This window comes from Bacillus rossius, chromosome 6, assembly GCF_032445375.1.
Source record: "Bacillus rossius redtenbacheri isolate Brsri chromosome 6, Brsri_v3, whole genome shotgun sequence".
Lineage (NCBI taxonomy): Eukaryota > Metazoa > Arthropoda > Insecta > Phasmatodea > Bacillidae > Bacillus > Bacillus rossius.
Window position 1 is genome coordinate 44,643,694 of NC_086334.1, and position 12,497 is coordinate 44,656,190.

At 34.4% G+C, this 12,497-nt stretch overlaps 1 protein-coding gene across 6 annotated transcripts in view; it reads left to right on the plus strand.

Annotated features, from left to right (window-relative positions):
• LOC134533112 (protein pangolin, isoforms A/H/I/S) overlaps positions 1–12,497 on the plus strand; it is a 555,211-nt gene that overhangs the window by 514,474 nt on the left and 28,240 nt on the right. For 3 of the 6 annotated variants that reach the window (XM_063370371.1, XM_063370373.1, XM_063370376.1), the window contains exons 9-10: positions 782–912; positions 2,908–3,073. In XM_063370371.1, coding sequence (XP_063226441.1) covers positions 782–912; positions 2,908–3,073 — 297 coding nt within the window. Of the gene's footprint in view, positions 1–781; positions 913–2,907; positions 3,074–3,988; positions 4,143–12,497 lie in introns of all 6 variants that reach the window. The other 3 variants (XM_063370372.1, XM_063370377.1, XM_063370375.1) reach the window with 1 other exon arrangement.

The window sequence follows — 12,497 nt, forward strand, 5'->3', positions numbered from 1 at the left end:
AGAGTGGGAGAGGAATTTATGAACAGGGGTCTACAGATGAAGTCATGAAAAGTTAACTAAACGAAAGGACTGAACACAAAACTCAAGATTAATTTCCAGTAAAAAAACTAACAATATTCTGTAGTCATGAAACTTTAATTTTATATTTTGACATTTCAGTTCAGTTGATACTTATATTAAATGTAAATAGTTGGAGGCTTTCTACTTAAATCATGTGGAAAAAAACCTGGAAGAATTTTAAACTTTTGAACTTAAAAATTGACACATTCCTTTTAATTTCAGATATGTTTTGTATCTTTATTGCTTATTATTATATAAAAATGACCCTGTTATAGAAGATTTTATAAAAAGAATTTATTGAAAAGTTTTGAAAAATTCGTGAAATTGTTTCATCCTGATAGTTCATAGTAATTTTAAAGAGGTTGAAGGAAAAAATCTGGTCATTCTCCAATTCATACTTCCTGTGCCGAACATTTCTGAAACTTTCACAGTTTTGATGCAGTTGAAAGTTAAAGGTTTGCATCTGCTACCTATGGCACACTGCGCCGTAGTGCAGAGTTGGCGATTGTGTTTGAAGTCCGGCAACAGTGTGTCTGTAGGAATATGTAAAATTTACTAACCTACTTCATATACCTTAAAATAACCATCATATGTTTGGAAAAGGGGGTGGGATTCATGAATCTGTACCTGTGATGTTAAGAATATAAAAATAAATTGGAAACGGTTTCGAAAGCAACTGGAACACAGGTGTTGACAGGGTGCTTGTGTGTTGCATGTGCAGACAAGAAGAAGCCGCACATCAAGAAGCCGCTGAACGCCTTCATGCTGTACATGAAGGAGATGCGTGCCAAGGTGGTTGCGGAGTGCACGCTCAAGGAGAGCGCTGCCATCAACCAAATCCTCGGAAGAAGGGTGAGCACAACAACACTTTTCACTGGTCTTCGCTGTTTAGGGAAAGGGAATTGTCAACACGGCCTCTCGTAAATAACCAGAAGTGTTTGGCCTTTAGTCGTGTTTAAAGGGAAAAAAAGTTATGGTTAAGCTCCTAATTTCTTCAAATTTAAAATATCCAACTCAAAAGGAGTACCTCAAATGAATCCGAACGTAGGACGGATTAATTATAAATAAAAAAAATGGTCATTTTTAAACTTATAAATATTTTAATTCACGAACTAAGTTTATTGAATCAATATGTATTATATTTACTTATATAATTACATACAGTAAGTACAAAATATACTCGGGAATTGTCAGTGTTAACTTTTTGAATTAACTAAATTGACTCCATAAATTTTTTTTTTAAATTTTTCTTTTAATATAACATTTTTTTAATATTAATGATTTGATATTGAGAGGATTTTATGGGAAAAAAAGTATTACGTGAGAGAGATTCAGCACTTTTTATAATCTCACATCTATTACATTTTTCCCAGAAAAAACAAAATCTAAATTATGATGTGTGCATACATTAGTTTGAGAAAACATGTATCAGTAAACATGGGTGTTTTACCAAAAAGTTGTAATTAATGCATGTTACAAATTACCTTGTAACCTCTCATAGCTTTAACTGATTTTGACTCAAAAATTTAGTTAATAATGTTAGAACTATTAGGTTGAAACATTTTGCTAAACCTAAACATAATAAATTAGTTTTTGTAGGTAATTTTAATTTTAAAACATTACCATTTTTAAGCTGATAACATAAATTATTTATACACAAAAAGTCATACAATAAAGATGTATATTTGGACATATTGAAACGTATAGTTTAAAGAGAGAGACCATTAATTGTTTAAGTTTGTGGTTTTGAACCATGCTAAATATAATTGTTCATTTTAATGTCAAAAACATGTTCATCATATTCACTTTATAATACAATAACATTTTTCCTATTATGTTCTCTTACAACCTCAAAACTGTGACTGAGAATGAATAGATAATTTTTTCGGCCCCTCTATCTCAACCAATTTTATTGGAATAAGGATTTTTGACTCTAATGATGAGATTGTTTATTTTAAATGTTTACACCCAGTGTACCTAGGATGATTTATTTATAATTTATTTGCAAAATACATAAGAGTTTTAAAGTAATGCAGTGATTTCACAAATTATGTTATAAGGTAAGCTGTTTAAACATGTATTATTATGTTGCATTTATATTTTTTTTCCCACCTGTTTTTATCAGCATTGGAATGGACCATGTTTTATAACATTTAAGTCATTCTCATTTCATTGAGCAGGCATTGTAATTCAACATTTCAAAATTAGTTTTTTTTTTTTGCTCTCCATTTTCCACTACTCCAAGAAAATGATGGACTTGGGTGACTTTGGGTTATTACTTTCTAAACTTAATAACCAACTACCTTCACCACAACGATTTGGCTGTCTTAAATTCTTTTAATATAGTGTTGATGCATAATTTTCCATAGATTAGTGGAGGTTAGTACATTTCACATTTGCTTGATGAAAATCATTGAAGTGTCAGCTTGATTTTAAGTACTCCAATTTAAACATAATTTTTTTTTATTATACCAGTTTTTTCCCCCAATTTTAAAACTTATAAAAAATTCAATATTTGAATAATTTTTAACATCAAATTTTGTGTTTTTGGATTACACTATATTTATTATTGAATAGAGTTTGTAATTTTAAAGTTGAAACTGAGGCATATAATTTTTGAGTCAGGAATTTGAATCAAAACAATTTTTTTTTCTTCTGAAATTCCCAGTGTTGATAACTATTATTATTGCTTTCATTATTACAGACATTCAATAAAGGTGGTGTTACTCGTGAAGTCAGGTAGTATGTACTGTGTAGGTTCCACATAGCATTCCAGAATAGCTGTAAGGAGTGGGTTGTTTTGGTGGAAGCCGACGAGGTGTGGAGAGTGGTGATTGGTGGTTGTAGTGGCACTCCCTAACCAGAGAGGAGCAGGCCAAATACTACGAGAAGGCGCGCCAGGAACGACAGTTGCATATGCAGTTGTACCCCGGCTGGAGCGCCCGGGACAATTACGGGTACGGTGCGAAGAAAAAGAAGAGAAAGAAAGAGCGGGCTACAAGTGATCAAGGAGGTACCAGCTTTTCCGTAGCTCTAGTGCTAGAACAGCAGTTTTCCGATTGTTTCCAAGTTCCGTGCTCGCCGGAACTAACCGGAAATGTACAAACGGCTGACTTTGATGATGGTGATGAATATCATATTCAGTTGTCCGCCTGTTGCTGTAATTTTTCAATTGTTGAAATTATTTAGTTTCATTAAGTTTTTTGTTAAGTTGGCACTCAAATGAAACTACTTCATTACTTATGTACACATCTTCAATTATTTCAGGCATTAAATGTTTTCTTCATTTTCCGTGAAGGAAACCATGCTCCGTAAATATTGATGATGTGATTCATATGTTGGTAGTGCTGTGTATTTGTTGTGTCACTTACTTAACTTGAAACTTACTGAAACACATTTGTAATCTGCTATTTTTCCTTTTAAATAATCTTACCTTAAAAATTATACTCTTGCAACATGTAATTTTTTTTTTGGCACATCTCAAAGTCATGCCATTTGGTAATGTGGTCACTTTTTTGCGCGCTGCCAAAAAAATTATGCCTTAAAAAGTTACTGTTTTGAAATTGTAGTGGATTTAATTTAATTCCGCCAGTTTTAAGTCCTGTGCAGAATAGGTTTTCATATGATTCTTCACAATTACAGTAAAATGCATTTGGCCCCAGTCTCGTGCAGAGTTTTGGATATTCACGATTGTCGCGCCAAGGTGTTGAGATGTGCCGATCGAGGTGGGACAGTCACCTTCCAGAAAAAAAAACACATTCAGAACATTGGAAAATAAAAAAAAATTGAAAACAAATCGTTGGCTGTTCTTCTAGCACAACCCAGAAAGCTCGGGAAAGTTCGGGACCGTTTGCGTTTTTTTTCTTTCCAAAATTTGTTAGTTTTTTTGGGTACTTTGTTAACCTGGTTGTTTTGCTTGTTTCCTTAGTGGCACGCTCTCGGCCGTGAGGAACAAGCAAAGTATTACGAGTTAGCGAGGCGCGAGCGACAGCTTCACATGCAGTTGTACCCCGATTGGTCGTCTCGGGCTAACTCTACTCGCGGCAAGAAGAGGAAACGCAAGCAAGAAACTAATGACGGAGGTACTTATTATTTTCCTCCCCGCACCAAAAATTTTTTTTAGTTTCTCTTGCATCCTTAATACTCTGATGTCATTGTGATTGGGGCATAAAGCTGTTTTGAAATTTTTTTTATCTACCCAAAACTAAACCTATTCTGCTCAGCACGAATCCACTGACATCAAGGTAGCATTAAGCATTCATGTCCTAGTTTTAGAAAAAGACATAAAAATAATAATTTTTGTTAAGTTCTTCAGTCTTTGTATATTTTATTGAGTTTGTTTATCAGTTAATTTTAGACTAAGATAATATTAGAGCTTTAAAAAGAATTTACAGGAATGAGTTTACAATTTTTACTCAAAATTTTGTCTTAATGAGCTATTTCTGTCATTTACATACTTTTCCATACAACCATTGTAATTAAACTTAAATAGAAGCTTATTTTGTGGTTATCTTTTTTTGTGAACTAGATGGTAAGTACTATCTAGTTGATAAAATTTCTGAGTGAAAGGACCAAAAATTATAAGCTGTGATGACAGTTAAGGTTCAAATTCACATGAGGCAGTGGTGATGCAGCAAACCACGTGAACTAGTTTCTCCGAGGACTTAAAACTTCACACAGACAATGTGCATTTAATCTTCACATGTGTGAATTGTCTTGTAGAGAGTTAAATAAAATGTAGTTTTTTGGTTTAGCCTGGTGATGTTTTGTTGGTTACAACTCACAATTTTTGTTCTTGTTTTCAAGACTCAAAATATAAAATATTGATATAGTGAATCTTTAAAGTGATTAAAAATGTAATTGTATCCCCTACCCCCTTCCAACCTTCAGGGGTACAACACAAAATGACATCAACTAACAGTCAAATTTCAAAATTACTAAACATAAATAAATGTAGAAAACTGCAGAGTAAATAGGGGCAAATGTAACAATGGGTAGTCAAGCCCGTTCAGAGAAAAGAAGTTCAACATGACTTCTTACTGTATTACTGTGTTTTATCGCATAATCGTCGCACATTCTATACTAAAATCAAGTTTGAAAAGTTCGGGGTGCGACATTTATGCATAAAAAAAGTTTTTTGTTAGGTAAAGTTATTCATTAAAACTAAACGAATTAATGAAAAGTACGTTTATTTAAAAAGTAGAACAAAAGCACGCCAAACAATTTAAATTAATAAGTCATGCAACAAAAACCTTTCTTCAACTTTAAATAGAAAAATAAAATCTGTGACCTGAACGTGAGCCTTAACTATCGTCGTAGTACACACGTACCATGAAAGAGTGCGGCCCAATTGTAATCAAATCGGCACTCAACAGAGAGCGCACGTTGAATGCAATCGGCGAGATATCACTATCAATATTTGACTATGTGTGCGCGCTCTATACAGGAATCAACATAACCAAACATGAATGATGCTAACTAACGCTGGCTACATTTTTATAAGCGGTACACCGCGGCGACACAGACGATAAGATAAAGGTTGTAACATTTAAAAACTTTTTTAAAAGAAAATTTACACATCAGACGTCACATCAATGTCCGAATAAATATTAGATTTTTACTAGTGATGGGTCGATTCCGATTCCAGAATCGGCCGGTTCCACCGATTCCGCCATAATCGCGGGATTCAGAATACAATGGTTTTGGAATCGACCATGACCGATTCCTGCATTGTTTTTGTAAGTTTGCAAAATACATCTCCTACGCAACGTAACAAAATATTAAAATGTATGCAAATTTAATTTTTAAACTGCATAATATAATCTTTTTTACGGAACTAAGATTTACAAATTTCAGTGATTAATGTATTTATTTACTTGCACCGCCATTTTCTAGAGATGTACGAACCTGCAAATTTTTAAGTCGAGTCGAGTCGAATTATACAATAATTAGTTCGAGTTGATTCGAGTCGAGTTTGTAGATCATAAATTCAAGTCGAGTCGATTTGAGTCTGAATTTTTATTTGAATCTTTGACACTTAAGTCGAGCTTAAATATTTGCACTTTACTGCTAAGAGTCTTTAGACTGGCCCACGTAATCAAATATATTTAAAATACAAGTATTAATACAAATAAATCATTTAGAATAAATTCTTAACTGATATAATACAATTCAATAATTGAGGTATAGAGGTATAGAGCATAGAAAAAAGTTTTTTCTGAATTTTTAAATTTTATTTAACAAATGTTGCCCAACTATGAAAATTAAAAAATTTGATATCTCCTAAAGTATTTGGAATTTCTTATATCTGCCGGCTTTAATGAAAAGAGGAATTTAAAGAGCATATAATTAAAGTATTTTCGGAATTTTTAAATTTTATTTAACAAATATCGCCCAACTATGAAAATTAAAAAATTTCATATCTTATAAAGTATTTGGAATTTCTTATATCTGCCGGCTTTAATGAAAAGAGGAATTTAAAGAGCATATAATTAAAGTATTTTCAGTTTTTAACATTTTTTTCGCAAATACCGCTCAACTACATATTTACCTTATTTTGGGCCGAACAAGTTAGCTGCGGCCTGCAGCATTCACGAGTCAATAAAAAAATGAATATAATTTAGGCTTGTTGGAGCGAAGGTTAGGTTACGTTTCACACAATCATTAGAACATTTTTGGAAACTTTCACTTATGGGAAGTGTAAGGCCGTGCTACAATTAAAATTAACGCAACATTACAATAAACGTTCCCATAACAAATATAATACATTTAAAGATTATTGCTACAACACTAACGCAGTTACGTTGCCGGCCAATCGCAAGCTGGCACTTCCAACCAATTCATGCTTTTGTATTTGTATTAAATAGTTAGACTTTATAAAATACTTTATCCTTCATAATTAATTTTAACTTGCCACTTAACTTGGATAGCAAACAATTATACAAAATGCAATCTCGCCGAACGTAATAGTGTAAACAAACACGGAAAAAAATTAATGTTCGCCAACCTACACTTCCTAAAATTAGTGGAGCAAATTTTTTTTTTCAACTGCCATTTCGTGATTGGTGGCGTATCAGTCACAAACATGCGCTCTGTTACACAAATATAACGCTACCGTTAATTTATTATTGTAACGTTGCGCCGATTGTAGCTCGGATTTACTAAAAAAAAAAAAACTAATATTTGGGCCGATATTATGATTATAAAATTTAATTCGTGTTTTGTTTATTAAAAATGTGTTCGTCTTCTTTGCTATGTGGTCACACCTGTTAAGTTGGCAATATGTAAAACTAAAATATAAATAATATTAAGTTGGCAATATGTAAAACTAAAATATAAATAATATGGCCGATTGTCGTCATTGTTTGTAAGTACGTGTTTCGATCTTACGTACGTATTTTTAGTGTCGGCCGAAGTCACGTAAGGAGATATTAAGAATTGTAATTCAATTTTATTATATTTTATCATCGAGTTTTACCCAATTTCCTTTCGAGTTTCGCCCCGTCGAGTAAAATAAACTTGAATGCCGAGCCGAGCCGAGCTGATGCTACTCGCTCGACTCGACTCGAATTTTCGAGTCTCGGCCCATCACTACCATTTTCCCTACAGTACAAATGCAGTATCTACTTTCCCACTTTAAGCGAAAGCATTTTTTCGGAAATTACGTTGCAGCAGCACTGCATTTAATAGTAAACTTTCAAAAAAAATTAGACAAAACCATCAAACACAATGCAATTACATTTAAAATCATAAACAACCTTATTCTCTGAGTATATTTCTCTGTTGAACATTGTCAGATAAAAATTAAGGAATCGGATTCGAAGAATCGACCCTTTAATTTAAGAATCGAAAATGGAATCTGAATTGGTATATTTTAGGAATCGGCCCAACACTAATTTCTACTTTAAAATATATAGTTTTATACGGTAAAAAGACCTACACATAGCACTCGGAATCTAATAGCGGGACCAAAAAAATCATGTAACGTTTACGCGAGAGGTTTTTTATCCAAATTTTGACGCCCTAAAATGTTGATGCAACGATTAGCGCATGCGACGATTATGCAATAAAACACGGTACCTAGGGCGGCTGAAAACCTCTTAAATGATAAAAATTGAGGAGGAAATGGGAAATCATGTCATAGGAAGCAAGTCTGCATCTATGTGATTGGATGGAAAAAATAAGAATGTGGCCAAACTTTTCATGGCACTTCACTGCAGTAAACAAAACATCTTCGTTCGGCACGGTACTGATTATTTTTCATTCATGACCATATTTTTCCTCTCTTCAAGATAAACATATCATTTACAGTGAATCTATAAATTTTTTTTTTGCCTCTTATCTGTTGAGAAATGTATTTACAATTTACTTTTAAGAATTTTAATGGAAGTATTCAACCTTATAATAGTATTTTTGCAGCAAGGATATAGTTTGATAAAATGAACTGGTAGACGTCTAAAACGGTACCAATAATGCTATATTATTTTTACACCAAACCTTTAAGTCATGTTATAATGTGGAATGATTATGCAAGTAGGGAATTTAAAAAATTAACAAAGTTGAAATATGATTCTAAGGTCTTTAAGTTTGGTGTGAGCCTTATTTTAATACAATATTTTTGGTTATAGTCTAAATATCAGGGACGTGAGGCTGATGCAATTCTAACAGAGCCACTTTTCTTTTAAAAAAAATTAATTAGAACCTACAAATAGAATTTTTTTTACTTCTTGACATTTTACAATCATTGTTTAAGAATGTGTTGTGATTAAAGTGGTGAGGTTAGATTACATATTACAATTACTGTCATATTGTGAAAATGATCAGTTCAGTTAGTTTAGCTACATTAAAAACCCTGAGATATAGTTTGAACAATTGGTTAGGAATTACCAATATATAATATAGCTAACTTAAACAAACATCCTTATTATTTTATAGTGTTTTTAATTAAAATAACCAACAGTTAACACGATTTAAAAGTAAATCTAATGTAGGTAACCTTACCTAAACAACCATCAACACTATTAAGTGTTTTTAATTAAGTTAGCCTAACCTAACCCAACCTAACCCAACCTAACCCAACCTAACCAGACTTAACCCAATCTAACCCAATCCTTTTATAATTTTACTCTTGTTTAATGTAACAAACATAACCACTCTTTAAAATTGTCAATTACTGGTAAACTACGCCAGTATCACAATGCCCTCTTAGATAATAACTGGAAAACATATCATTAAGTATAAAAAGAAGAATTTTGGAATTTTTATTATTTTTGCTGAAAAGTGGCTTTCCTTTAGAATTATTGCATCTTATTTTGGTAACTTAATTGTCAGGTACAATTTATTGGGGTTACTTGCATATTTTCGTAATGTTTTTACTCTTGAGTTTTGTACATGGCTAATTTACAACTAGAAGTTCCTATTATCACATTTATTTTAAAATTAAATTCAATCTTTGTTTACTCATTTGTCTGTTGAATACTTGCAGTTTGAAAAAAGAACGCTGATCAAATTTTAAAATTGAAGTACTAGCATAACATTGCAAAATAAGGGCCAGGGAAAATTATAATCTAGTCAGGGAAAACCTGGAAAAGTCAGGGAATTTCATCTGAGATTTTGTGTGGCCACCCTGCTTGAATATTGAGTTTGCTACTAAGAAACTGCTTTAAAGGTAGTACATAATGGAATTAGGAGTGGTTTTTCAAAATCTTGTGTAAAAAGGGGGATGAATTTCTTTTAAATCGGATATATCCTTTTAATTTTAATGCCAAGTGTGCAAAATTTCATAAAGAAATACCATTACATATCTTGTTTTAAGGCATGGTAAAAAGGGATGGAGTGGTTTATGAAACTTTATGTGTACAGGAAGATGGGGGTGGTTATTTTGAAATCAGATAAAGAGGTAAATTTTCTCTTGTTTTTACCACTAATTGTCCTTAATTTTATTTATATGCACCAACATAATGCTTTTAGGGATCAAAAAGGGGGATGGATTCGTTTTTCAAAATCTTAACCCTTTTTCTTAAATTACTATATGTTTAACAGTAATTTTCTGATTTTGAATATCATGTATGCAAATTTTCATCAAGAAGTATAAATTTTTGTCTAAAATGGTGGGAAAGGATGATGGGGGCGGTTTTTCGAAATCTCGTGTAGACGGCGATCTTCCTCGTGTTTAGTCGGTCAAGTTTGTGAATTTTCCTCGCAGTCAGATGAGTGGTTCAGGAATGAATACGGAATCCTCAAACATACATACATTCATTTTTGTGTGTGTGTCTGTCACACACACACACACACACACACACACACACACACACACACACACACACACACACACACACACACACACACACACACACACACACACACACACACACACACACACACACACACACACACACACACACACACACACACACACACACACACACACACACACACACACACACACACACACACACACACACACACACACACACACACACACACACACACACACACACACACACACACACACACACACACACACACACACACACACACACACACACACACACACACACACACACACACACACACACACACACACACACACACACACACACACACACACACACACACACACACACACACACACACACACACACACACACACACACACACACACACACACACACACACACACACACACACACACACACACACACACACACACACACACACACACACACACACACACACACACACACACACACACACACACACACACACACACACACACACACACACACACACACACACACACACACACACACACACACACACACACACACACACACACACACACACACACACACACACACACACACACACACACACACACACACACACACACACACACACACACACACACACACACACACACACACACACACACACACACACACACACACACACACACACACACACACACACACACACACACACACACACACACACACACACACACACACACACACACACACACACACACACACACACACACACACACACACACACACACACACACACACACACACACACACACACACACACACACACACACACACACACACACACACACACACACACACACACACACACACACACACACACACACACACACACACACACACACACACACACACACACACACACACACACACACACACACACACACACACACACACACACACACACACACACACACACACACACACACACACACACACACACACACACACACACACACACACACACACACACACACACACACACACACACACACACACACACACACACACACACACACACACACACACACACACACACACACACACACACACACACACACACACACACACACACACACACACACACACACACACACACACACACACACACACACACACACACACACACACACACACACACACACACACACACACACACACACACACACACACACACACACACACACACACACACACACACACACACACACACACACACACACACACACACACACACACACACACACACACACACACACACACACACACACACACACACACACACACACACACACACACACACACACACACACACACACACACACACACACACACACACACACACACACACACACACACACACACACACACACACACACACACACACACACACACACACACACACACACACACACACACACACACACACACACACACACACACACACACACACACATACATCTTATATTCAAGAGTTAGTTCTTGGCAACGAAACTAAATGTATTATGAAAAATTTAGCAGGTTTTCTACTTTTAAGTAGATATGTGTAAACTATCAAAAATATAATTTTAATAATCCTTTAAAATATGTGATATGTAAATTTAAGGTACTTCTTTATAAAACATATTTTTTAGTGAAGTAGTCAAACCTTTTCAAAATGCAAGATATTAGTGATCCTTGTATAGAGCAGACAGGTGTTTGTCCTATTAGCTTTCGTTAAGGCTTGCTTAGCTTTACTTTCCTAACTGTTTATGAAGAAATAGTTTTAAGGATTGGACTGTAGAACTATAGTTGTATGCAATATCCATCTGGGAAAACTAATAAAATGATCTTCTAGTTAGTGAGCTACCACTATTAGTCAAGCAATAATTTTAATTTCGAATATTTGCCTGAAATTTTAAAAGTAGCAAAACAGGTAATGTATTGACTATATCTGTTGCAAAAAATTAACAACAAAAGTAGTCTGTGCAATGATTACATAGTGAAAACATTCTTGGGAATGGAAATTAAGCGGGGGTGGGGGGGAATATAATGTGGAAATGTGACAACCTGATATGTAGAGTGAAACCATTCTTGAACAGGATTGATTGTGTCTCGAAGCTGTATAAT